The 27,451-nt window shown below is 43.0% G+C and overlaps 1 protein-coding gene and 2 long non-coding RNA genes across 3 annotated transcripts; 2 read left to right on the forward strand and 1 right to left on the reverse strand.

The window, feature by feature from the left end:
• Positions 1–485: 485 nt before the first annotated feature.
• tusc3 (tumor suppressor candidate 3) lies at positions 486–26,538 on the forward strand. The gene is made up of 10 exons (XM_057036602.1): positions 486–647; positions 11,656–11,825; positions 14,104–14,221; positions 14,328–14,468; positions 15,091–15,231; positions 15,314–15,403; positions 20,169–20,232; positions 22,435–22,509; positions 25,573–25,663; positions 26,312–26,538. The coding sequence occupies exons 1-10, from the start codon at positions 543–545 to the stop codon at positions 26,325–26,327; spliced, it is 1,011 nt and encodes a 336-aa protein (XP_056892582.1). The 5' UTR covers positions 486–542; the 3' UTR covers positions 26,328–26,538.
• Positions 4,035–4,751, reverse strand: LOC130527830 (uncharacterized). Its single transcript, XR_008951126.1, has 2 exons — positions 4,486–4,751; positions 4,035–4,286 (listed from the first exon to the last, which is right to left on the reverse strand). It is a non-coding gene; the product is annotated as an uncharacterized LOC130527830 (long non-coding RNA).
• On the forward strand, positions 15,410–19,359 carry LOC130527828 (uncharacterized). The gene is made up of 2 exons (XR_008951124.1): positions 15,410–15,690; positions 16,816–19,359. It is a non-coding gene; the product is annotated as an uncharacterized LOC130527828 (long non-coding RNA).
• Positions 26,539–27,451: the final 913 nt, after the last annotated feature.

Below are 27,451 nucleotides of genomic sequence, written 5' to 3' on the forward strand. Positions count from 1 at the left end.
AAGTTTCCATGGACAGTTTTGAGAACTGATGAATATGTATTTTAAAAAAGGCAGGCAAAAGAAAAACAAACAAAAATTACAGTAGTTTAAAGTGAATTCACAATACTTAAAAGACAAACATAGTTTGTATTAGATTAGACTGTATGCTTTTTAAAAAAAAAATAATTGTACGTGCTATATAACAATAACACAGTCACCAGTATACAATTTCGCGTTATGGAATTTATTTTTAGGCTATTGTTCGTTTTGTTTTTTAAAGACACCGTGTTGCCATAGGGTATTTGTTTCAACCACATTTTTTGCCCATGCTATATCATAAATAGCTTATTGATGAATGTCAGTCAATAACATTTACAGCTCCTATAAAACAACTCTCCTACTTCTGACATAAAACGAGACGCGCAATTATTTCGCTCAGTTAATTGTGAAAACTACAAGTCCCAGAAGCACTTGCCTTTGAAATCTCTCGCCGTTGATTGGTCGATTAGGTTTCCAATCCCAGGACAAAGATCTGTTTCGCAGTCGGCGAGCATCCTTCCGTCATGGCGCCTGTTTGCTCTAAATCCCTTTTTAACCTGCCGTTGCTGTCCGTTTTCTTTCTCCTGCTGCTATGTTTTCCGCCTCTGGGAGGACAGAAGAAGAAGGAGGTAATCATTCAACAAAGCCGTATTTATATTTCTAGCAAGTAATGTCTCACTGATGAATGAAACGTGCGCGCTGTTGGAGGACCTGACGTTTCAGTCAGAGAAACCAGGAAGTCGCTTTTAGAACCTGTAACCTAGTTTACCTAAGCGACTCTGCAGTATTCTACGGCGCTTTTGTAGAGGGAAGAACTCTTTTTTAAAAAAATCCATAGCTGCTAAACTCCCCGCGAAAACGCGGAAATGGGCTGCTAAAGCTGCTTGGGTGCTTTTAGGTGAGTCTCAGCTGGAACCAGTGGAACCGGAAGCTGTTGTTGACTCGTAATTGTCAAAATGTCAGTGCGGTAAAAGGACGGTGGGATGATAAATGTGCACTGTTCTGATTTGCGAATTCATTTATTGTTTGTCTGGAAAAGAAAGAATGCCCCTTAGCCACACAGTCTTTATGTGACACGTCAAATAATCCGTTTTTGAACTGCATTCATTCACTTTAGAAGCCTCCCCTCAGTCATAGAGATAACAACACGGATTAATGAGTTGTAGAATTAGTCAAAATCATAATTTAAAAAGTCAAGAGATGATGATACATGAACGAACGCATAAGGTTACGAGAATCGTGTAATGCAAACAAACAAAATAATATTTGTGTGTGTGCTGAAAGGGTTCATGTGCTGTTTAGCCTGTCCTCAGGGCTGTGAAGAAATGTCTTAGCAGCAAGATTCCACGATAAAGGGCAAGTCAGCTGCGCTGGCTGTGATGCTGATGCAACTGCTGGGAGTGAAGATTATCTGATTGTCGTCCAACATTTGCAAAGTTTCATGGTCACGCTCGCACGTCTGCAACGAGCAACAAGTTCCAGCATATCAGAAAATGCACGAGTTTGTTGCTGTATTTTTCTGCTGAAACAGTTTGAAGACGTGACCTGAAATGCAACCATCTTGTTCTGGGGGTGTCCATCTGCCTCTCTGACAAACAGCATGTCTCACTCAAATGCCCAGTTTTCATGTGTGTTGTGTTGTTCAGGACCGAGTTCTCTTTTATCGGTAAAAGCTAGAATAGGTTTGGTGTAGACTTGTAGGAGGTAAAGAAATAACACAACTTTACAGCCTAGTGAAGTAAAATAGAATCTTGTGCAGGTGCATAGACTGGTTTTGTTGGTGTGATGTCTTTCTTCTGGGACAACAAGCTTTAAAAGTGCATTATCAAGGCATCTTTGTAACAAACATCATTTATAATATGCTGATACATTTTACCAGACTTTAAAATATTCATATTAAATGTGCATTTTTGGCATATATCTAGTCTGTGATACATCACACAAGGTCAGCTGCAGAAAGGGGAGCAATTATCTTGAAACCATCTACTTTCAGACATAATTATAATTATGCAAATCTGAAGTGATGCCTTGGGCACATCTGGGAAGTCCCACCTTTTAACTTGATTAGAAGTTGATTCAGAACAACAGCAGTGCATCCAAACAATAAAGCAACTGGAGCACGACAGTTATTCTCAGAGAGGCCCTGTGGAGCGGAAAGCGCCACCAGAGCCGCTCTCCTCCGAGTTTTATTCCCGTCCCATAAGTTAAAGACTGCACACAGCTGCAGCAGGCGCTGCCGTTATTGCTTTGCCTTAAGGTGATCTCTTATCTCAATGGGTTAATTAAAATCAAATTTTTACGACAGCACATTACCAGTGTGTAATCAGAGCCTCTGCAATTAGAAAAGCTTTATGTGGCAGATCAGTGAACAGTTTACACTGTATTTGACTTCAAGTCAACACATATTACTCTCAGTTCAAAGTAATGAATATTTTTGAAAATTATCTTAGAAATTGCTCATTTTAAGAAAGTTCATTCACGGACTGAGATGAACCTGAGGGCAGAAAAGTAAAATAAAAGTGAGGATATTAAAATGCTAGCTTAAGGGCGTGTGATAGACTTGTGTTTTTTATTTAACCCCGCTACATGCCCTTGGCAGATTGGAAAAAAATAGTTATGGAGAGAGGAAAAAAAAGTATTTATATTACTTCAACGCTCCCTCGTTCATCACCCCAGCAAGATATTATATCCAGCTTGTGCTGAGTCTTTGTCTAAGGGCTGATACAGCACATAGGGGGGAAAAAAACAATGTAAGCACTTCCTCCAGGCATACGGAGTCTGGGGAGGTAAAGTGAGAAACAAAGTCCGGGCAGTGAATCTGAGGGAAGGAGAATTATATATCTATGGAGGGTTTTTTTTATTTTTTTTGCTGCGAGCAGAGAGATAAAGATTGCAAAGTAGTGGGTTTGCCATCACACTCTGGGACCGGTCTAATAAGTGGATCAAAATAATAAGATCCTGCTTCCTCTGCACACAGAGGTGCAATAAACTAGTAGCCGTGGCTTTTAGGCTGAGGCCCAAGATGGTCCCTGAGCCGAGATTGCAGCCCGTGAAGCAACACACCAAGTAAGGAGCAGCGACTCTGTTTTTTCCTCTGAATTGTTTATTTGAAGAACTATATTGACGTTCGAGGACTGTTGTCAGATGGGCTTCTGATGCTGTTTCTTCCTTTGAAGATTCAATTCGATTTTCCTTTCCCATTTTATGCCCCTGCAGTAGAATCGCGTGGAACCGCTCACCGTTTTCCCTAAGAAGGAAACTCCGACCCTTTACGTTTCCCATCTTTATGGTTTCAAGAGAGATCCGACTTTAATAATTCCTCCCATCGCGGTTCTAAGAGGGGCCGTTGTATCCAACAGCCCCTCCTTTGCCAGCGAGGGCCAGACTGCAGCTAAAAATATTTGCCATATTTGGGGCAGTGAAATGTTTCAATTTTCTCCAAGTGAATTCAGGGGTGATTTGTTTGGATCTTGCTCATTAACTGTCGTCATGTGAATTATTGATGCAGCAGTGTCAGGCCTGCTTTCCCGGTGACTGATGGCCTGTGCTCCCGAGTAATTTCCCCCCTCCATCGTTCCCCCTTTCCAATGCTTCAGTTGCAGAGTGGCGAAAGGATTTCCAGTCTGTGCTTCCCATCCCCTCAACTGGCCCCTTTTCCCTGTCGCTCCTCCTGCGTCGCTGTCTTCATCTAACTGCCTTTGACATTTCTGTAATTGCACACCTGATATCATGAAGAGATTCCTCTTTGAGTTCATCTCTTCACATCCTCCTCCATCCGTTCCTGTCGTGGTCCTTTTTCTTCTAAAGCTTTTGACATTTTCCTGACATTTCTGCCACTAATTTTCTTGTCCCAGGCATGTCAGAACTGAGAGGGGCACCCATTTGTTTCTTTGTAACTTTGACTCTGCCATTCATCAGCGGTGTGTATGAACCTTTGCTTCTTCTGAAATACATTTTCTTTTCCTCTGTTTACACGAGTATTGAATAAGTCATTTACTCACGCAGGAAATCACCAACCTACTCAATAAACTATTTATTATGTATGCACGTCAGACATTCATTTAATCACATTTCCATTCGTTCATCCCTTTTCCATCTTAGTCATGACTTCAATAAGTTTACAGGAACAGTCGCTGTTCACTTAACTTCCTATATCACCCAATAGCAATGTCTACCTATGTACAACATATATATGTCTATGATAATTGTGGTCTCACCTGGGAGGTTGCTTCCAGCCATCAAGGCCAATTCACCCCCAGCTCGCCATCCTACACAGAGTTACAGAGTAGTATGAGCGGTTGCCTGGCGACAGCTCACGCAGCTTTTCCACTGCATAATGAAGCACACTTTAGAAAGAGGGATTGCATATACGTAAAGTCACACAGTCACCACTGATGAAGAGGGGCCTGCCAATCCGGTGTGTAAATGCTACTTGTCTGTACACTGTAACGCCGGTGGCCGCCAAACCTTTTGCTTCCTGGACCGTGTGAGCCTCTAATGTCCAGCATCCTTTTGTGATCGCTCATCCCTGCCTTCCCTCATCACTTCTTATCACCACAGAGAAACGTCATCGCAGCGCTTGTTCCTTCCTACGCTATTTCCTATCTTCCTCTTCTGGGGTCACCTCGCGTCCCCCGCCGCCCGACTTTCCGTTTTCTTTATTTATCCCCCCTTTCCAGGACGTCTCTGATCCCTTCTTTCTCAACCGGCCCCTCTCACAGCTCCGTCCTCAGTGACGGCCCTCGCTGTACAGCTGATATGAGGTGGCACCCTTGTGTGTGTGTGTGCGTGTCTGAAATGTGTTTGTGTGTCTGTCTGGCTTGTGGCTGATAAGACGTCTCACTGTTATCCTCTGAGACAGACCTGTGTTGCTGTGATGATTCGCAGGCCTCACACACATCCCATATTGCACATATACACAAGAATACACTTTAATAAGCCCCTATGCACTAGAATTTATATGCACTCCATCAGTCACAGCCGTACTGGAGGGTTGGCTAATATTGTAGTACACATATGAAGTGAGTGTGTGGAAAGTCCTGGCCTGTCACAGAAACCTGATGTTCCTCTTATTAAATTCTAGACTTGGTGGCACCTACTAACACTCGTGTGAGTGTGTAGTATAGAGGCTGTCAAAAGACTGCTTATTGAAAACACTCATCACGAGAGCACCGTTAGGCAAATCTTTGACAGATTCCTCATTCTCAGAGTTGCTCCCCCCTATATTCAACCTTAAGATAGTACGAGATCAAGTCCACGCTGATAACGTCGCAGCCAAGATGTAATCAAATCAGATGTGAATTATTGATAAATGCTAACGTCGCATTTATTTGTCCAGTGAATGTCAAATCATGACTGCAGACTCTCTGAGTCCTCTGCTGCATCTAATAAGAGTCAAACACGATCAGACCTGGTAGACTTTTGATTATAGAGCGGTTTGATGTAGACAACGAGATAAGACGGCTCAGATTCGACCGTACCTGGTTGGACGTGGACTGACAGGGGAGCCATTGCGGCTGCTTATGTTGACGTTGCTGCTGCTGTCAGTTTTTCAATTGATTAATGCAGTGATCTTTTTTTAGGACAGTTACGACAGGCGCAACCTGAGGTTCACGCGTTGAGGCTGATGGGCTATGGAGTGTGGAGGAGCGCAGCTGAGCAGACTGATATGAATAAAACAGGAAGCCCCCTTTGGCCCATTCAGGAGGGTCGAATAAAATAAAAGACTGAAGTATGAGGTGATTTTCACATACTGCAGGGAGGAGTCTTTCTTGCACCACTTAAATCTTCCCGTTTATCTCAAAAATATTGAGGAATCTGATGTTAAAATGCCCAGTATGAATACACACATCTTCACATAGAAGGGAGGGATAATTATTTAGTTTTAGGAGCCTAATTTGTGATAAATTGTTGTTTTTACTAAGCAAGTGGTGGTTGTTTTTCCTGCTTTTTACAACCCAATCACATTATTGACCTTCCAATTAGTCTCACTAGTGGAGCCGAGAGCACTAAATGATTAGTGCAACTAGCTCCTCTGTGGGACTGCCACCAGTTTGTACTCAGCAGTGAGATACCGGGCTCTTGTACCAGTGAGTACTGGGATCACAGATGGTGGTCCTGTTCTGGAACACATGGAGATTAAGTTGTAATAGTGGCAGGTTCTTCGTTATTAATGAAGACTAAACTTTAGAGGACAAAAAACACATCTCCGAGTTACATCTTGCTCTTGATTTTGGCAGAATGTTGTTCAGCCTTTACGGAAGATGGATGAGTAAGCCTTGTGTTTTATTGTTTTGCCAGAACAAAAAGCTGGAAATCCAATGAGCAATGACATCGGTAGGACTAGAAATGACATACTCCTCCATTCAAGGTCAGCGTCAGATGTGTTGTTGCAGGTACTTCCTTCCAAAAAAGAATCTGATTTTCACCGTAGTTAAAAACTCCAACACCCAGAATGCCTCAGCTGGCCTGTGTCTGCATAATGGATGCATGCTTATTGTAATGGGAATGCTTGAGCAGGCCATATATCACCGTCATCTTAAACGGATGTAATGACACAGGTAGAGTGGATTTAGCGGGTTTTGGATTTAATGTTGCCTTAAATAGTATCTCTGTGAACTCCGGGCTAGCATAGCCTAAAGATAGTGGCTACTGAAATGTTTTTTCATGAAATGCATAAAATTCTATATTAAGTGTAGTTTCAATCCATATTTCATTGCCGTGAGTAAAATCAAATGAGCTTTTGGGTGTTTGTTTTAGCATGCAGGGCTCATTAAGTAGCCCGCCATATCTTCACAGCACCAGCTAAAATTAGGCTCGTCTCTTGCAGCGTCCTCTCTGTGCGTCTTGTCCTTAATACAGCCTGGTCCCTTTGGACAAGCCACTGTTTGTCCTCAGCCAACCTTGCTACACACTCCCTGGGCCTCGAATTTACAGCTGCCTAAATGTTCCCGGCGCACATTCGACATTTCCTGTCCAACTCAGTATCAGGTGGTTTCTCACTTGACGCAACTTTGGTTGCTGGAGCAACACACCTACACACATATGCTCCCATCAGCACCCAGAGGGAACTCTGTGTGTGTGGGGATATCTCAAAAATCTGAACGGAAATAAATGTCTCATTTGACAATATAACTGCTTTTTTCTGTAAATTGAGCATTTGTAGTGAAACTATAACTAAAATCAGTCATCTAGACAGCTATTATTTCAGAATATAAACTGGCATATATGTCCGCCTTTGAAAGCTTAAAAGCTGCATTATTTTGAAGATTAAAATGAAGTTGTTCCATTGAGTCGGTTTCTCATCTGATTTTGTCACTTTTCCTCTAATCTTGTACATTTTATATCAATGAAATACAACTTATAATAGCCTCGAATACACCGACTTATTTATGTTTCTCATTTAATTCAAGAGATAGAAATGACTACGGAATTTACTGATTAACATGAAAATAACAAAAGCATTTGATTCGCCAGTAATGACAATAATCATCAGAACTATCGCTTTACATGACAAATGATGTGCAATTGTGTTTATATTTCACAATTTTACTCATTCAAACAAGAAACTTTGATGCTCAGTACTTTAAACTGAAAGAGATTACAGAGTAAATGTGTTTAATCACAACCTAACACAGATTTCTGCACACTGATTACAATGTTTGCCACGAAAAGCATTTATTCCGTCCCAGTCTGAGTATGTGCCAGCACTAATCATATTTGTACATAAATATTATGATACTGCTGACCGTCTACATGCGTCACATGATCCTCACCGCCCAATATATGTTGATTCAGAGAATATTTAATCCTTTGATTTGAGCAGAAGGCTGCAAAATAGCCAAAACGTAGCGCAAAAGCATCAAAGAACTCTGGGTAAAAGCAGCATAGCAACACTCTGAAGAACCAACACTCAAATGAACACTGCAAAACCAAACGGATGACGTCACACACACTGGTGATTTCTCTGCAGTCCACCATTGATGTTCATGTATCCAATCCACTGATTTTATTATTGATGAATGTTCGCTGTGAGATATCACTAAAAAACAACAACGCCTGGTTCCTCCAGTTGTCATACTGCTTGTGATTTTTCTTTTTCATTTAAAAGACATTAAAAGGTGAGATTATATCAGACATATTCTCTCAGCTATTTTTTTAACCTGCAATCATCTTGTATTTTTATCAAATCCCTCTTTTGTTTCCCTGTAATAATGAGACCCCCCTTCCCCTCCCTTCTACAGATCCTTCTGCAACTGCCTGCATGCATTTTGCCTTAACTGATAAATGAAAGCCTTTTCCATTGTTGGGTTTTTCATAAAGAGCGGTGGGTGGGTGTGTGCTGGTGTTGGTTGGAGATGATTCTTTTTTCCTTTTTATATGAAGCCAATTTCCAGCAATCCCCCTTTCAATTGGAAGATTAGAAAAAAGCTGTGTGGAGCTTGATGGCCCAAGCTGAGACCCATTCCCTGCTATACACCTCTCTATAGAGCATTGAGAGGAGGAATTGTGGATTGAACAAACACGCATCACAAATCATAGCCCACAACTCATTGTGAGAATCTTCCCTGTGGCTATTCAGTGAATAGAGGGCACTTAAGAGCCCCCGCAGGGGTCAGGGTTACATGTGTTCTTACAGTCACTGTTACACCAACATCCTTTTTATGGTCTGTGTGCACAGTGATGTCATGAGATATAGACACCTTTCCTGAGATCCGTGTGTTTTCACTGCCAGGGAGGATAAGGAATATGAAGAAATCCCTTAAATTCTCTTTACGTCAGATTTTCAGTGTGGCGTTTTGTGTTCGCGAGACTCAACAGCCCAATTCACTGCTTTTCCCCGTGTCTGCTCCTTCCTTTGATTCCACCACACATCATTTTTTGAAGTTCCACCGCTATTATCGTTTGCTGACCCCAAAAACTGAGATTGACCTTTTATATGACTTAGCACTTCGCCCTCCCACCATCTATCCTGTCTCCCAAAACAGTTCTTAAAACTCCACTTAAGGCCAGTGTGTATCAGACTTTGCATTGTGCCTTGATAGATTTCCACCCCAGCAGCGTGCAGACTTCCACGCCCACTCTAAGGGACTCAGAATTTGTTGTTCTGGTCTCACTTCTCTTAATCGTCCGGCTGATGAACTGGACTCTCCTTCTCTCCCCTCATTCACTGTCAGATGCACTCTCTGCGTAATTAAGACCCCCGTCTCATCTCATTTCACAACATTAAGGCAATTAATCCCAACGCTCCGTCTGCTGGCGTTGATGACCTCCTGAACACACACGCTCTATCCACCTCTGATCTGGTCCCTTCATAAAGCCATTACCTCGACAGGATTCTTGATTCACTCACTCCTCTTAAAGCCAGGTCTGTTTGCCTTTCTCCTTTTTCCCCTCCTAGACTCCTTTCTATTCTCCCCTAACTTCTGTAATTTCCTAATGTCCCTTTTAATTAACAAAAAAAAGTACAAGCTCCATCAGCTTGGTCCAAACTCGCCCCTTAGCTCCTAAACTAAACCTCCTCCTCCTCTCTGACTGCGTCATACGCCGTGACGATACATTTTGTTGTTTCATGCATTCAAAATAAAACACACGTAAAGAGTGACAGGCACCCCCATCTGATTGGGATCACTATGCCCCCCTAGCGCCCCCTATTGAAGCAGTTTTGAATCCCTGCTGCCACCCTGGGAAATTTATCATTAGGTCTGTTAGACAGGTGACATTTCCAGACTTATAGACCGTGTGCCAACACACAAATAAGATGGTCAGTAGCTACAAAAGTGCTGGTTGCACTGGCACATGTGGAAAACTGTTGACTAAGTATGTTGTTTAATGAGTAAAGAAGGTTAATGAGTTAATAAGTAAAGAAGCGAAGAGAAGGCGAAGGAACACCCAAAGAGTTTAGGGACACGTCAGTGAAATAGACGATGTCATAGTCGTCAAATGTGTTACAGGTGATGTGCACTTAATGAGAGGGGGCACAGAAATGAGATTTCACTTGGGCGCCGTCATGGCAACATACCGACATGGACGAGGGAAGCTCTCCTCCAGGCAACTTCAGAGCCAGGCATTTATCTTCTGACAAATGGACCTTTTCATAATACGTTCCAAACTTTTCCATCAGCAATCCAGCTGTGTGCGCCACTTTGAAAAGGAGCTCTGATTTCTAGCAGACATTGACCTTTCCATCAACAGTCCTGGTTTTTAAATTGAAATTCTTCTTTTTCTTTAAATTGTGGACGTTGCCCTAGTGGTTGAGTACCGTGTATCACGCCTTTCATTGACAGCTCTGATGGTCCCATTTGGGCCAACAAAGACATTGACTACAATGCATGTAATGGGGACTTTGAAGTCAAAAATAGCTGTAATTGTTGAAACAGTCTCTTATATGAATGTTATTAATAGCACCCAACCATCAAAACCAACAAAAAGAGTAAGCCTCCAGTCTCAAGAGTGAGTTTTCGGCCTCCACACAGTGACATGAACTCATTTAAATAAAGATGCTAGCTGCAGAGCATTTGAGTGTTCTTACACACACACACACACACACACACACACACACACACACACACACACACACCACACACACACACACTTTAAATGTGATTCATTCCAGTGCCTTGTGTGCTCACTGGGGTAGAAAATAAATGTTTTTAATGGTCCTGGCCTGTTTGGAGGGGTCGTAAGTGTGAGTGTGTGTGAGAGAGGGTAAAATAGGGAGTTTTAACACTGACGTGTGGGAGTCCAACTATAATTTTTGAGGTTTTGTCCAAAATAGCTTTTCAGTGCTTTATTTGCTAATTATACTGACCATTAAAATATGGTCACAGTGTCCCAGTCACTGTGTGAAATATTTGATTTCATCAATTATATTAAGTCTATGACCGCTTCATTTGCATTTAAAACCCACTTTTGATGTTTAACTGATTAAAAATATCACAGTATTTTTGGCAACACAGCAACACCTACTGGTTGCTTCATTGTTAAAGTGATGTGTTCCAGTTAGAGAGAGTAGCTGTATGTTCTGTAGCTGTATCTGTGTTCCTATATGAAGGTGCGAGGTGATAGCGCCTGCTGTTCTGCCGTACAAGTGGAAACCTCAAAGATCAAAAAATTTGGGAAAAAAAGGTCTGCTTCGGCCTGAATGGGCACACTTCACAGGTAATAACCTATCAAGGCTGAAGGCCGCTGCTGTCGGCAGAAAAACGAGGGCTGTTGTTTCTCTGATGAGCACGGAGCCGCGAGGAAAAGAGAAGCTGCAGAGGCTTGAAAATGCCACAAACGGGTTCAAACTGAACTAAATCTGCACTGATAATAAGCCTTGTGGTTATTGGGGTTTTAACTGTCAAACAAGCCGGAAATCAGCTTCTGCTACACCTCAGTTCAGTCATTCACATGAACACACACACACACACACACATTAAACCTTGCAGTTTAATGTGCAGAGGCTGCAAAACAAGCATTTCTTCAGTGGTGAAAGAATTTCATCACCCATCAGTACAAAGTTAGCTAGAGATAAACCCAAGGACTTTCATAAACACACGTGCATGCTCACTTATTAGTTTAGGTGTCCCCTGTAGGAAAACATGCCAGCCTCCTAATCATGGTGCTGTTGTTTTCCTGTTTCCGTTTGCTCAGAATCTGCTGTCGGAGAAGGTGGAGCAGATGATGGAGTGGTCCTCCCGCCGCTCTGTTGTCCGGATGAACGGAGACAAGTTCCGTCGTTTCGTTAAGGCCCCGCCCAGGAACTACTCCGTCATCGTCATGTTCACGGCTCTCCAGCCTCAACGCCAGTGTTCGGTCTGCAGGTAAACCCACGCAAACGTTCCCAGCGAGGGACGGAGGAGATTGTTTTGCCTTTTATCTTAGTGCCGTGCCTGTCGGCCCTCTGGAAGGTTCCCTCTGCATCAGCCAATGATGTCCACAGCAGAGGCCATTTGTCTTAAGACTGCCAGGGAAGTCCAGCTTCCCCTAAAATGTCAATCAATCAATCTTTATTTATTTATATAGCGTCTGTTACAATCGAAATTGTTTCTAGGTGCTTTCCAGAATCCCAGGGCCTGACCCCCAACAAGCAACAGTGGCAACAAAAACTCCCCTTTAACAGGAAGAAACCTTGAGCAGGACCAGGCTCATGTAGGGGGACCCTCCTGCTGATGGGGGGCTGGGCAGATGGAGAGGAGGGGAGAGGAGAGGAGAGAGGAGAGGAGAGGAGAGGAGAGGAGAGGAGAGGACTCAGATTTTAACCTAATAATTAGACAACCCTCTAAATATGATAATTATATCTATGGATAATAACTGGAACTACAGCATGTCAAAAATGAAATGGTTATTGAAATGGTTAATGAAATGTACTGTGGCCTTAACATTTCATTGACATTGGAACACATTCCTCTCAAAGACAAGTTCGTTCCGAATCAGCTGCTTAACACAAGGCGACGGTTCTTTTTCTTAACTTCTCATACATTTCTGTAGAAGCCAAACATACATTCCTAGGAACAGTTTGGCTCATTGCCTTTAAACTCGACAGTCATTGGATGAATGCTACTATTTTGTCCCGCACTGGACGCTCAGGATCTCTGGGGATGAACGGAGCAGCGGGCTGGCCTCTGGGGGCCTGGACCCTGGGCTTCCGCATGACGACTGGAGGGTCACTCGAAGAGCTGAATCCCTTTTTGACTGACAGCTTTTTATGAGATACGCACCCTCACTTGAGCAGCGGGAGCCCAAACCCTCATGGCTTTTGCTACTGAAGTGGAAAGACAAACGGCCACCCGTCTCTTCGTATTTGTGAAGCGAACTAGTTTGACCCTTGTTCATTTCATTGTTGGATTTCCTTGTTTCGGTTTAACATAAATTCAAGATTTCTTTGTGTGAGTTTGGCGTAATCTCAACATCTGCTTATTAACATTGTTTCTTCAGTTTGTCCAATCGGTCATACTGTTGGTTAGGACTTCCCACCTCCCCCATTTGAAAGCCTACCAGCCGCCACTGGTCCATAGTGTTGTTCTGGTGTCAGCACTGTTAGCAGCTAATTACAGTGTATGCATAACAGGTTATTACTCTGTATTTTATTTCCGTGATTGACATATTTTTCAACCTCATCCCATGCTCACAACATGCAGGACAAATATTTTAATTGCAGATTACAGACGTGCGGAGGAGGACAAACCGTTATGGTCCTGATATTATTTTACAGTGTGTGCTAGTTCCTCTCCCCGTATAATAAACTCTGAGAGGAGATATGTTGACAAGGCCAGTTTTTTAACCTTTAGTGTAAACTCCCAATTGCAACTTTTATGGTTTGATTCTTTTATTTAGATTAGCCAAAGCAGGAGTGCGTCATATTTACGTCAGAATCATGTAAAACGAGGCAAGGTCGAGTACCTCCGCAAAAGTATAATTCAAGTTGGTTTATTTTTTTAACTCAACTCTGAGCAGGAAATTTAGAATAATCTGTGTTTGAATGATCCCCCAAAACCTGTTGATGTTTATAAGTTAATCTGAGATGCAAATAAATGCCGATTTAGGTACATGATGACGTGAGATCAGCTTGGTTTTGCTTAAAATAAAAAAAAGATGAGCTAAATCTGTGAAACGAGCTTTCAGTTATTATCATTCCTGTAGTTGACGAAAACTGCACGAACATTTGATTGACGGTAAAAGCAAAGCCGATCGTCAGAGTCATTCCTGGCAGTTTGCTGCCCCGCGTTTCACCGTCATCTGCGCCGACTTTGATAAACACTTCAAACGGACGACGCTAACGTAAGCTGCGAAGGAAAACCACGTCACGTCACCAGGCGCGACACAAACTGACATGTGACGTCTCCCTAATTAAAGCCAACACACATGGGTAAGAGACACAGCAGATGTGAGTAATGTCAGAGAAGAAACGGGTGGGAAAAGATGAAACAAAGGAGGGAGTGGAACGGAAAAACAAGGCTACTGAGACTGATAGAGGCGAGGCATTAGTAGAATGTGAAATTTAGCTTGTGGGTGAGTCAAAATTCTGGTTTTTGGCAAACAAAAAAATCGAAGTGAAAGCGTTTTTGGTTTTATTTGTTTCTCTTATTTTCCATCCTGCAGGCAAGCAAATGAGGAGTACCAGGTCCTGGCGAACTCATGGCGTTACTCATCTGCATTTTCCAACAAGCTCTTCTTCACTGTCGTCGACTATGATGAGGGGGCTGATGTTTTCCAACAGGTAGGTTTCATGGATCATTACAGGGTCACAGCGCTCCCACAAACTGGTGCAGGCCATGTTCACTAAAACAACTCGGCTTAACCCACCATTTCCTTTCCGTCTCTAGTTAAACATGAACAGCGCTCCGACCTTTATGCATTTCCCAGCTAAGGGCAAGCCAAAGAGGGCCGACACCTTTGACCTACAAAGGATTGGCTTTGCTTCCGAACAACTGGCTAAATGGATAGCCGATCGCACGGACGTCCAGGTAACACGCACACACGCGGACGACACTGGCGTGTTAATGAGTGATGTCATCTTATAGGTGTAGCTTTGAAACATTGTCTTCAAGGTTCGATACCTGATTTTTGACTCATTAAGTAGTTTGGTGTTTTGGTGCTTTGCAGAAATTCCTCTGTTGTTCAGAAAACAATAGATTTGGACTAGAGAGAATGGCTGGGCTGGAATGTTATTTATTCAGAAATTTTAATCTCAGTCAGCAGGACTACATTATGAACATCTTTGGCACATGTTACCCTGCTGTCAGGTTGGCTTTGCTCCACCGCCCAACACACACACACACACACACACACACACACACACACACACACACCCTTGTACCTCTATCTTTGTGGGGATTTGTACAGCCCCTTACTCCATTGCAGCAGCATTCTTTACTCTAATCCTAACCTTCACCTAGACTCCCTTTTATTCAATTATGAACCCTCAAACGGAGCTTTGAAGTTGTGAGAACCAACCAAATTGTGTGTTCATAGTCCTCAATGTGCAGCAGGAACAAGAACACAAATGCATACGTGCACACGTGCGAGAAAGATAGAGATTTTCATGAGGTTTGCCCCTCAACACTCCTTTTTTCTTGATCCCTACAGATCCGAGTCTTCCGTCCACCTAATTATTCAGGGACCATTGCTCTGGCTCTGCTGGTGTCCCTGGTCGGGGGATTGCTGTATCTGAGGAGAAACAACTTGGAATTTATATACAACAAGGCGGGATGGGCCATGGCTGCACTGGTACTCAAGCTGAGTCAATAAATTTCACAGTGTGTGGAAAATATAATAATACTAACATCTCCTCTCCCCCTCTCTGTGCCAGTGTGTAGTTTTTGCAATGACATCCGGCCAGATGTGGAATCACATCAGGGGTCCTCCCTATGCTCACAAAAACCCCCAGAATGGACAAGTGGTAGGAATCACATTACTCTTTTCCTCCTTTTCCCTTTTTCTACCATGCAGTGATTCTCTCTACTCGGCTTGTTCCTTCCTCTTGTACGTTGAGTCGCTCGTGTCGTGATGTCTTTTTCCAGCACCGTTCCAGTTTTTTTATCCTCGGGACTTTTTCTTTCCATTGTTCTGGGCTGCATCCGCAGTAACGCCACTGGCTGGGATGTGTTGGTCAGAGGAGAGGCGGAGTGAGCTGGGATCAGATAGCATATTTCATTTTACTGTTTGTCTCACTGGCTGTGATTTGAGGTATTTGTTATGTTTTACATATAATTTTACAGTGAGATCGTTTTAGTTAGCTTTCCTCTGTTGTCTCCAACTATAGATTCTGTTAGAATCCTTCAGATTCCTTCATTACATTTATTCCGTGTAGGCCAAATCATTTATTTCATTCTCTTTATTATCTCCAACGCTTGGGCCTTATTTTCCAAAACATGTCAACAGGAGCTCCTTATTTTAGGACCGTTTTTGCACTCTGTGTTTATTTGCCCGCCGATCTTTTATTTTCTGCTCTCTCCATCATCAGACACTAATGCTTGAGTTGGGTAGTCGGTATTGGAAAGACATCTCTTTTTGGATCTGTCTGTCGTCTGCCGCACAGCTTTCTCCCTTCAGTCAGTGTAATTCCCTTAAAATGATGAGTGAGCGAGGTGGAGTTTATTGAAAGGATTTGTCACCTGACAAATGGCACAGCCGGGCAGATGGAAGTGCAGCGAACGTCTCACTGTGCAGCAGAGTAAACACTGGTGGTGGAGTAAAAGCCAGGGTAGAAATCTGCTTTTGTTTATGTCGGGCAGCATGAGACCACAACAGCTAACCTTACTGCTTAGCATCTGTATGACTGTAAAACAGTGTGTTGTACATTTACCAGCTTTGTGAGCCTTTTTAGGGTTTGTGTGAGTGCATAAGTCGCATTTAAGTGGCATTTCTCTTCAGTTGTTTGCATATTGTGTTTTCTTTTTCTTCCCCTCGTTCCCAAGTTAATTTGACAGGACCTGAAGTCAGTCATCATGAGCCTCCAATGTCCATTTCTATTTTTAATACTTGTAATCTAATTTAAGAGAAAGACGCACTGAAATGCAGAGTAACGAGATGTTTTTCTTTCATTTTAATCAGGGTTGTTCGGTTTCTGTTTGATGCTTTTTGCATATGCCTTTGTTCTGTTTAACTCACTCGTCCCCACTGACATTACCCAGGTGATCCATCCACTCACTCCCCAGACCTTTCACCGGCAGACACTTTTTACAGCAACACGGTGGAACGCCTGTCTCCGCCTGCATAAACGAAGTGCTTCCACTCCATCTCTCTCCGCTCTGTTACTTACTGTTACTCTTTCCACTTTGTTGACTTTTCATTTATCCATCCTCCTGTCAGAGCGTCTCGTCCTGACCTTTTCTGAACAACACAAGCAGACACACAACCAAAGATACGTCAGGCTACGTGATGGATAGATACTAGCGTGGCCATTTATAAAGGTTCGACCTCCCGTGAGCTTTTCCCTTTTTTAATCCGTTGTTTTGCAAATTGATGTATGTTTTTAATCACTGCTAAAAGAAATCTCACGTTAACATGAAGCGTCGGAACCATCCTGAGTGTGAAGGCAGACAGTTAGTTTGCTTCCAGGTCCTCTAAATGGACAATGGTAAGTAAGGGTTTGAAGGCACTGATAGTGTTTTCTCTTGTAATGGAAACACACTCTTCTCTCTGTTTGTCCTCTTTTTTAACTGCATTTGAATGCAATAGATGAAAAAGAGGTAATGATCTTAAAGCATTTTAGAAAGTAATTATATTTTAATTGTAAATGTTATTGCAGCATTTCTCAGTATAATGTTATGAAATCTGACATCCACTCTGCCTCAATACAACAAACAGTTTAATCTATTTAAGTGTTTTTCTGCCCTCCTTTATTACGGTTCTCTTTTGTATAACAAAAGGAACTGACAGCAAACCGCTGCGTAGCCAGTGGAAAGGGAAAGAGTATTTGTCAGTATCTGTGCACCGGTCGCCTTAAATTAAATCTGCATCGCGACCAAAATTGAAGGTGGTTTTCCTTGGCTCATTCAGATCACTCTGATTATCCTCTTTTGCAGTCCTGTCAGTTCTAAAACAGCATGCTCAGTTTCCTCAGAGAAGGTTCTGGATTCTGTCCAGCTTCATAGTCGAGTGTATAGGTTGGCCGAGCTGGGCGATGTTCATGTCTATGTCGCGGAGGAACAAACAAAAGCGTACGACTGTTGTATCAGCTCATCTGTGCACTCATGCGCGCTGAGGCTGCCTTCACTTGCAGACCACCTGAGTGGTTTTAAAGTGCGCACGCACCACACATCACATGGTGTCATTTATATTCAAATCTGCATACATCGAATGACAAAGAAGCTCTGCAAACACACTAATAAATGAGAGCCCTACATTCTAATCCATCAGATTAATTGGAAGTGCCTTCCCGTGGATTGTGGAATTTTTCACCCCTCAAGCACGTCTCTTGCCTCTGTTGGCTCCTTCTCTTTATGTTAAGCAGGTGACCTGGAGAAGCTGCCAGAACGGGAATGTGCTGAATTTTACAGTCTTTTCTGGTTGTTGTCAACGAGGCCTAGTTTGTCTAAATTAATGATCGCAGGGCATGAAATTTCCCTTACATCTGAGGTATTTTGCATTAAATAAAGCATAACCAGACCTTTAATCTTTAAAGATGGCACCGCTTCCCCAGCAAAAGTACCTCTGCAGCGCCCAGATGCGCTTTTACATCGCAAAGTTTCCCGTGTGCCAACTTCAGTGAAGACGGAAAGCTTTGGTGGCCACAGTAATCAGCTAATGCAGAGCAACAGGTCTTTGTTGGAGACAAAGGAATTCGTGTCAGCCTTGAGCAATTGTCATTTCTCTGTTTTCTTTCAAGTGCAAAATTTCTTCATTTCTCTCCACTGAAGCAAGAAAGTCCTGTCCAGCCGTCACTCCTCCTCCTTTGTCATTTGCCATTCATCTTCTCCTTTCCCGTTCCTCTCTGATAGGAAATGAAGAAGAAAGAAAGGAACACAGAGGCATTCGAGCGGAAAAAAACAGACTCGTCCCGTAAACCTAGACACTCGTAATCTGTGGGGATTGGACGAAGAGAAACGCCCAGAAATCATTCTTTGCTTTTCTCTTTCTCTTTGTATCATTTCCACAAGACTTGTGCTTTGTCTCGTTGTCTTTCACTCTGTTTCCCCTTCGTTACTCTCTCGACACGTGTCAGTCTAATTAGGCCAGCTTATGAGAAAAGCTTGTTTGACTTTGACTGAGTTTGACTGTTTGTCCCCCCTCATTGCAAGTTGTCAGTCAGATTTGCTGTCCGTCATGATAACATCCACAGCTTCCCAGTCTTGTTTTGTCTCAGAAGTTTCCTAAACTTAGCTGGATCCCTGGCGCAGACTTGCTCCTTCAGGTTCACCAGCTTCATCATGAGTCGGGGCCCCAGCTGTATCCAGCACCCATCTTTCTGGGATCTATTTTGACGACCTGCCTTCTACGCTCTGACCTACTTGGACCAGCTCAATTGATAAATGTGTCAATCCCTTCTGCACAAAAGTAGCTGGTACAATTTAGAGGGGTTTGGACTGAACCCAGAGAGATAATGCTCCTATTTCTGTTTCCTTCCATTCGAAAACAGCTCCTGGCAGCTCCATGTCTGACAGTACTTACAGTATTGTTGCATCATTAGTCAATTAGCAATGGTGGACTTCCATACAGCATGCTTATCCTAAATATCAGAACACTTTAAAGGATCAGTCTTGAGTCCCCATCAACGTTAACCTAAAATTATGAAAAGAAAACTGCTTGGAAAATGTAGATATAAATGTTTTATTTATCAAGCAGAGCCCTGTAATTGACTGCAGAGGTGGTAAAGTATGAATAAATCAATTATATGGAGCTTCAAAAAGTAAATGCTTCAAATGGTTTGTTTGAGCTTATCTTGTATTGAGGGTTACTGTGGCATTAAACAGAAGAATATTACATTGTTATTGACAGTGAATCTACTGAAAAGACTCTGGTCCTTCAGAAAATGGTATTGAGAGAGCAGTGGCCACTTTAAAAGTGCTAACAAAGCGACTCCCAACTTTTGTCCACTGGGGCTTCAACCAAGAATTATTTATAAGGTTTAGTTCTGAAGCTTGAAATGATTCCGTAGGACTTGAGTTTATATAACCAATAAACCAGGTGGTTTACTGCTTCAGTATAGATGCCAAAAAAGGACGTAAACAAACAGAAGCCTGTTTGTTCAAGTGTTAAAGATCCCTCAGTTGACCTGCTAGTCACAGTGGTCATACACACTTACAGCCAGGGGCCGTCAACGTTTAAGAAAGCATCCCGGAGGAAGCCCAAACATGTACGGAGCTACAAATGCAAATAGGAAGCCACAACCGAATCCCTCGCCATGGTAACCACTGCAACACCGCTCATAATTGCTCATAATTACAAATCCCACTGGTTTAGTTGTTGCTCAAGTGTGGGGATAGTGTCTGTTGTCACGGTTAACATTTATTGGTTTGGTCTCTAATTGTTCTTTTGGTCAAAGCACCTTGCTAATATTCCAACACTATTATCTGTATCGTCTGTGTCCGGCGGAACATTCCTCTTTGTCACTTTTTGTTTCCTGGCCCCAACACACTGGGTTGTTCTTCCTGTAATTTATTCCTAGTTTGACTTTTAGTCAATTTCAACTTTAAAGTTTAATGCCTTCCTCTTCTCCACAGAGCTATATCCACGGCAGCAGCCAGGCTCAGTTTGTGGCCGAGTCTCACATCATCCTTCTCCTGAGTATCCTTTATGTTGAAAGAAAGTGTTTCATAATGCGATTCATCCAGGTAGGTGGATACTGAAGCTGTCGACACAGTGGTTTTCGTGGGAAACCTTTTTTTCCACCTTTTGTCTTGTCTTTGGTGTCCAGACATGACACCCTTTCCAGCCTGGTCCCCTCTTCAGAGTGAAAGCTTACCTCAAATGGCCCCAAAGACAAAAACAAGAGCGGTGATTTACTGGAGGAAAGAGAAATACAAGCTGTTTTTTACAGTCTCCAACAGTAATGGAAGCCAGCGCCACTTCTGCTGGGTTATGTCCCATTACCAAAGGTTCTGCAGACTTCTGAACATTTTTCTAGAAGAAAATGGTCTAGAACAGAACACCCAAACATATTAATCTAGTCTGTGGCACAAACATAATATATCCGCCAAGGTATCATTCACATCATGGATTCATGACGAGGAAACTTTATTTCTTGTGAGAATGGGAGGTAGACGTACATTGTGATGGAGTTTTTATGGTGTCTAGTAGTACAAAGCTATAGAACTTATAGCCACAGATTCCTCTATTCCTTCTTTTGATTTCACAAGAGACAAAGTATATGTCAAGCTGCATCCAATTTTGCACTCTGCCACTTGTGTTTTCCCCGTGTCCGTTTCCCGTATGGTCACTGCCTTAACCGACCTATGAAGAACTAAGAGATTGTCCTGTTTAGCCGCCCCTCCTTGCCTGATTTGTTCTACATTCACACCTTGATGATAGGGTGCATCTGTGCATTTACTGGTGTGATGGTTGGGCTTAATGGATGTTTGTGTTTGTCTCTGACCACCTCTGCACGCGCAGCAGCGGGTTGCCGCTGCTTTTATATGTGTAATAATGTTGCTCATTCTGTGCTGTTGTGTTTTTTTTCCCAGGGGAAATAGCAGGTCCGAGGTTGCACCTGCTACAAAGCAATATTTGCTGTTTGTGCGATGTTGATGGGCTTGCACATATAAATGAAACATATGTAAATTCACACCTGAGCCCCATTGGACAGGACACCAGAAGGTCGGGTCTTTCATTAATTCCTCACAAATGCGTAATTATTGTCTTCCTGATACGAGCTGACCAGCTATAGAGACTAGATAAAAGAAATGGCTAAGCTAATTAGTTTAGCTCATATAGAAGTAGGCAACAGGTAGTGTCAACCTGCCCCAATCTCACTTTAATAGATACAAAAATTTCAATGCGTCCGAAATTTCTCCCAACATTGCGCACTAACTAGGGAATGCACTGTCCAAATGCTGCCTTTTTAGGGCTCTCGGTGTATCCCATAATGCATTATGAGGAGTACAACCGATGCGCTCTAACCAAGGAACATATCCCATCATCCTTTGCAGGCACGCCCAAGAAGCTAGTCATGATGTTGATTAAGATCACAGTAGTACATGCTAACTATATTTATTAGGAAAACCAAAATTAAATGACTTGACACTGATGTCATCACTCAAAACTATGACATCAATTAGCAGTAAGTTGGGCGGCGTAGTGCTAAAGGAGGATTTTCAGTTCATGGGTGAGAGCACTAGGTGGTCACTCAACGCTGCCCCCTATATGGTGAGTAGGGAACAGGGAGCGAGTGTGATTTTCGACACGGCTAACATGAAACTTGACTGTATGCTAACACCGAAGCCACGGCCACATCATGACCACACCCACTCTGAACGTGTTAGACAGGTCGGCTAAATGTGCTCCATACATCCAAAAATACTTGAGTCTTGACTCAACCGCTGATATGAAGTTCGTGTATTCGGGCTTGTGATTTTTTTTATTTTATTTTTTAATCTTTTTATCTATATGGATGTGAAATAAAAGAGTCAAGATGATGTACCACTTTAATTTTATGGCCTTTACAGAAATGTGACATTTACCATTTTGGAATTGCAGCAATTTAATGAAAAGTAGCAAAATGATCCTGTTGATATTTAACGCTGAGCTGTGTCAGAGGCAGGCAGGCAGCACTTTTGAGAGGCTGCTTTTATTCCGCTTCCTGAATGGTTGAGATTTTCTATTCGTCTGTAATTGATGTTCCCGTTCTTGCCCTGAGATTGTGTAGACGGTTAGGCATATGTGTAAGTGCAAATGTGTGTCCGGGACACCATCCCGGGGCAAATTGCATTCTCAACTTCTTCTTCATCTCCCATTTGCCTGCGCCTCGTTTCCTTGACAACCTTTTCCCAGATGCTGCAATCACAATGGGAATGGTGCTTTTGAATGAGGCCGCCACCTCCAAGGGAGACGTTGGCAAGAGAAGAAGTAAGTAGACAAAATAGTTTGCTTTTTATTAGTCCTTTTATTTGGTTTTCCAAGCTCCTGCTGCGGCACTCTAAAATGAAAGTACTCGGAATTGGTTGGTAAGTAAGTGACAGTTTTCCTGCGGCTACCAGACTCTTCGGATCAGAGCCGAGCAGCAAGTGATGGTGGGGAGGATTTTGTTCTGCAACAGTGGGATCCATTATTTCCCATCAGTCCATCTCCTCTGGTCCTAATTGTAATTCCACTAAACATATGTAATGCGTCTGTATTTATCCTCAGTAAACAGGCTTATCTCAGAACGGGGCCGAGCGCGAGCGCACGTGCGTTTCCGTGACTTTCAGAGCATAGTTGGAGTTCATGGTTCTTCTCATCGGGCACTCGAGAGGAGAACTAAACATGGAAGAAACAAAGATAATAAACTCCAATGATATGGGGGAAGCTGGTTTTAAGAAGCCAGTGTAAAAAATGAAGCTCAGCTGGCCTGATTTCCTCCTTCCAGCTGTAGCTGTAAATGCTCCGCCCCCTTCGTTTTTACGCCAGCAAACAGAACGGACAAAAGACTTAAGTCTGGGGATCACGCTGACCTGTCGCCGCCCAGCTGCTTTAATGGAGGTCGGCATACGGCGAGCTCTCCAGCCGATGGGTCCGTGCGACAGTAACCGTGCATGTGCGATTTGGGGAGAGAGATGAAAGGGTTGGTCCCAATTCCAGCCCCTGAGGCACGCCATGTGTGTTGGGGTGGATACACACAGTATTGAATCACCATGGCCTGAACGCTGTCAGTGGCTGAGAGAGCATGAGCCGCGTTAGCTCAACATATTATGATGAGCTGTATTTTTAAGTGTGTGTGCGATTCTCATGGCAACAGATTCAACTGGAGGATTGTACATTTAATCTATCTCTTCACCAAACCAGTGATATTCTATGGGGAAAGATCTGCTGGTTCTGGCTCCAGGTGACAGCCGTGTTCAGCAACATTAGCTCACTGAGAGCTAACGAGACTTGTAGTTCATCTAAAGGGAGATTGGCTGCATTCTTAAGTGTCACGTCAGCAGGGAACTTCTAATTAGGTTGATTCTCCGTATCTGAGGCCACAGGCAGCTTGAATGGAAGCCTATAGGCCTGTACGTATAGGGACGAATACCCTGCATGCATAATTCAAGCACCAATGCTCTAGACTGACAGATATTTTTCAGACGTTTCCTTGAGCAGGTTTAAGGCTGGCATTCTCTTTCCAGTTAATCACCGAGGTGACCCCCTCACCTTCGGCTGGACGTGCTGTGCATACACAAGTACGGTCATGTAGATGTCGTGCATGTGTCATGCATATACAATGGACTAACTTTCCCCATTTCCAGTGTTGGCACATCCACTTATTTACAGGACCCAATGAACATTTATGGTATTTGTGTTCCTGCAGATCCTTGGTGTCACGGGTGGTTCCGGCAATAGTTGCAGCGTTTATTTTATTGGCCGATTGAACAACAACAACAAGCCTCCGACATATGAATTCTGATCCTTTGGCCACCACGGTTTACTGGGATTTAAAGACTTTGGGAGTTTTCTGTAGCTGCTGGTGAAACTTTTCTCTCGCGCCATCAGCTCTTTAGAGGACAATTCTTTTGTGAAGCAACAGAGTTTACCTGGTGTTTCCTGTCGTTGCCGATAATAAATTCCGGCTTCGACTGTACCGGCTTCAGCCAATTGCTAATCAAATCGTTAATGGCAGGAAAAACCATTGAGCATTACAATGTACTATTCACAGCCCTCCTAATGTAATAAGATTGACTTAATATGTTTATTGGCCTTCCTCTGCTGGGGGATATTCATTTATATTTGCCATGCCAATATTTCATGATTTAAATGGAGCCAAGTCGTATATTCCAAAGAAGGATTAGCACCTTTGTCATTGAAGGAAATCATTCACCTTAAACAACTTGTCATTCCGCCATGGTTGTAAATCACTTAGTATATTAGCATGCTTAGCGAGTACGTGTGTGTGTGTGTGTGTGTGTGTGTGTGTGTGTGTGTGTGTGTGTGTGTGTGTGTGTGTGTGTGTGAGAATTGGAGTACCATTAGCCCTGGAAGCACACTGAGGCACCTCTTAGTCATAATTGATGAGCTATGGAAAAGACATCCACTGTATTTAATGAAGACGCACAGATAATCTGTTGCTCGTGGGCTCGCGGGCACGTATGTACACACGGCAGACTGGCACTCTCAGTCATGTCAGTCACTGTCACACGTGTCGGGACATTATCTACCATTGGTTATCAGGGTAACCCCAGATTTGTTCTCTCACCTTTTTAGGAATGAATTAAACAGTGTGTGTGTGTGTGTGTGTGTGTGTGTCTGTCTCTTCACCTTTTGTGCTGCTGTCACCCCGTTTGCCCCCACCCGCCGACACGGGCACACACACACACACACACACACACAGCCAGGGCATGTCTATATCTCACAGTTTAGTCTCCACAGGGGTCCTCAAACTAATCCTTGATTAACAATATCAGTCGGCGGTGACAGTTTAATTTAACGAAGTGCTTTTCGAGGATTAGCCACCACACGAGGGTGTCTGCATGCTCTTATAGTCGGGCCACTCAATTCCCCCTGCAGATTAAAGATTGTGCTTATGTATATTTTGCTGTGGAATAGCCACTGAGGAAATAAGGTGATAATCGCTGTAAACACAATTTAGCTGCAGTAGCAGCTGAAGTGATGATGCAAGGGAGGCAGAGGCATCCTGAAAAGATTGCTGTAATAAAGGTAAACATTAAAAGGTCCTGACATGCACACACCACTCCAGATAATGTGCCGGGCATTCCTTATGCCACCGGGCGACAACAGTCGGCCTCCCTTTTGTGTCGGCCTTTTGCCGATTCACAGCTCCAACGTGAAGGTTAGCGTTAGCGTGTGCTACCTCTTAGCCCTTAGCCCTACCCCTCAGATACGACAGGTCGGACTAGTGGAGACACAGAAAAAGGATTAACGATCCGTCTTTGACTCTTTTAAAATTGTTGGATGGCTGCTGCTGATTATTTAACTAAGATGTTTGTGTCTTCTTAGTCATCTGCCTGGTTGGCCTTGGCCTGGTGGTGTTTTTCTTCAGCTTCCTGCTCTCCATTTTCAGGTCCAAATACCATGGATACCCCTACAGGTAACTATAGCAACCGTACAGTGCCTTAAGCACAGATCCTTTGCATCAATATCACCCAATTTATTCCAGAGGTGTTTTTTTTAAGAACTTACACTCCTGAAATGGGTTTTAAGTACTGTGGAAGAGTTGTGGTCAAACCAGGATCAATCCTTACTGATCGTTTAATTAGTAATCAGCTGGGAAATTCCCACCATCCACATGTTCTCTACTCACATGTGGGCATCGTAGCTCTTTTACAAAGCACAAACCTGAGTAATGACTCAGTTGCGTTGTGGATTTATGCAGCGCAGCCAGAACTGGTTCAGTCCAGTTGAAAATGTCACATTTAAGTTAAACCTTTAGGTCAAACCGTTTCCCACACGAAAGAGTAGATCTTTAAATATTGAACATGTTTTCTGTAGGTCCTGATATATTCAGTGATTGTTTGAGACATGACCTTTAGCCCACTGAGCCAGAACAGGAGCAGTTTGGACTCACTTTTTGGTAAATATAAGAAAGATGGAAGGTGTGGCAGGAGAGTTTATCTAGTTCAGCGGGCTGCCTCGCTGTTCGATAGCTTGTTGTCAGGCATCGTTACTGTTTTATGTCCTTGCTTTTGTTCTCTCCCTCTCTTTTCACCTCCACTTTTGCGGCTGTGCCTTCTCCCAGTTTCCTTATTAAGTGAACTAAGTTGCAAGAGGAGGTCAGGGGTGAAGAGGGCAGGAGTCACGGAGGAAACTGAAGAGGAGACTCACGGTTGAATTTAAAGTGCAGCAGCAGAGGTTCTTATCAAGTTTTTTTTTTTTTTTAAATGACTGCTATGGTATATTGTACTAGCTACAGAGAAAATAAATTATTCCTTCTGATGCATAAAAATAAAGTTGTTTTGGCATGCATCTTGTTTTTTCTCTTTTTTTCCACTAGCGTGGGTTGATATGGTGTTTTTTAGAGCTGCTGCTGGGTATTTTATTAGCACAAACGTTAACTTCAACTCTAGCTTGAGGCTGTCATCAAATTTTTAAAACATTTGCTGCTAGTCCTTCCACAGGCTGTCTTTACGTTTTAAAAATACAAACAGCTGAGAATACAGAGCCAATTTGGGTTCCATTCGGCTCCGTTTTGCTCTTGAGGAGTACAGCATGACCCCAGCGGACAAAGGGACGTTCCCTTTGAGTGCTGCGGCATTTCTTGTTGATTGTGAGAAGCAGCCCGGATCATTTGGACATTACATTTCCTTCCCTTGTGGGAAGCCTGAAGGAGCACTGAGTGGGTTTAACATCGGAGCTATTTATACAGTCCTGGGTGTGTGGGCTGGCAGTAACTGTGCTGCTGCTCGCCGGAACATTTAGAGAATAAACTAAAGAAATCTCAATAATAAAACCTTCTTTCAAGGTTGCTCGTTAGATTTTTGTGATTTCTTTTTGTTATTCTTACCTAAATAAGTGCCAAAAGTAAACGGAGGTGGGAGTAAATGAGGGCAGGACGCATTAGAAATTCCTGGACTACAACCAGAAAGTTTTAATCTGCCGGTATATGCAGGAACTGATATTAACTTAAAGGTTGCTTTCTTTGGAGGGAAATGAAAAAATTAAAAAGCCTATCGCTAGCAAGGCTATATTAATCACAGCCTGCGCTCATAAATAAACTCATGCACTTCGAGTCGGATAATTACAGTCATTTCCATCCACAAGTGGGTCACAGTCAATTCACTGATGACCCTAGAGATAACTTATGCTGTAAAGTATTAAAAGCAACCTAATGTATCTGAAAGATGAAGTGAAACGACTGTTTTCACACACACTTGAATTC

This window comes from Takifugu flavidus, chromosome 6, assembly GCF_003711565.1.
Source record: "Takifugu flavidus isolate HTHZ2018 chromosome 6, ASM371156v2, whole genome shotgun sequence".
In the NCBI taxonomy this organism is placed as follows: domain Eukaryota; kingdom Metazoa; phylum Chordata; class Actinopteri; order Tetraodontiformes; family Tetraodontidae; genus Takifugu; species Takifugu flavidus.

What these genes read in the sequence shown, in the direction of transcription:
- tusc3 (XM_057036602.1), top strand. Translation starts at nt 543, where the DNA reads ATGGCGCCTGTTTGCTCTAAATCCCTTTTTAACCTGCCGTTGCTGTCC. An exon ending in GAGGACAGAAGAAGAAGGAG is followed by an intron (nt 648 to 11,655) that starts GTAATCATTCAA and finishes CCGTTTGCTCAG; the next exon opens with AATCTGCTGTCGGAGAAGGT. An exon ending in GGGCTGATGTTTTCCAACAG is followed by an intron (nt 14,222 to 14,327) that starts GTAGGTTTCATG and finishes TTCCGTCTCTAG; the next exon opens with TTAAACATGAACAGCGCTCC.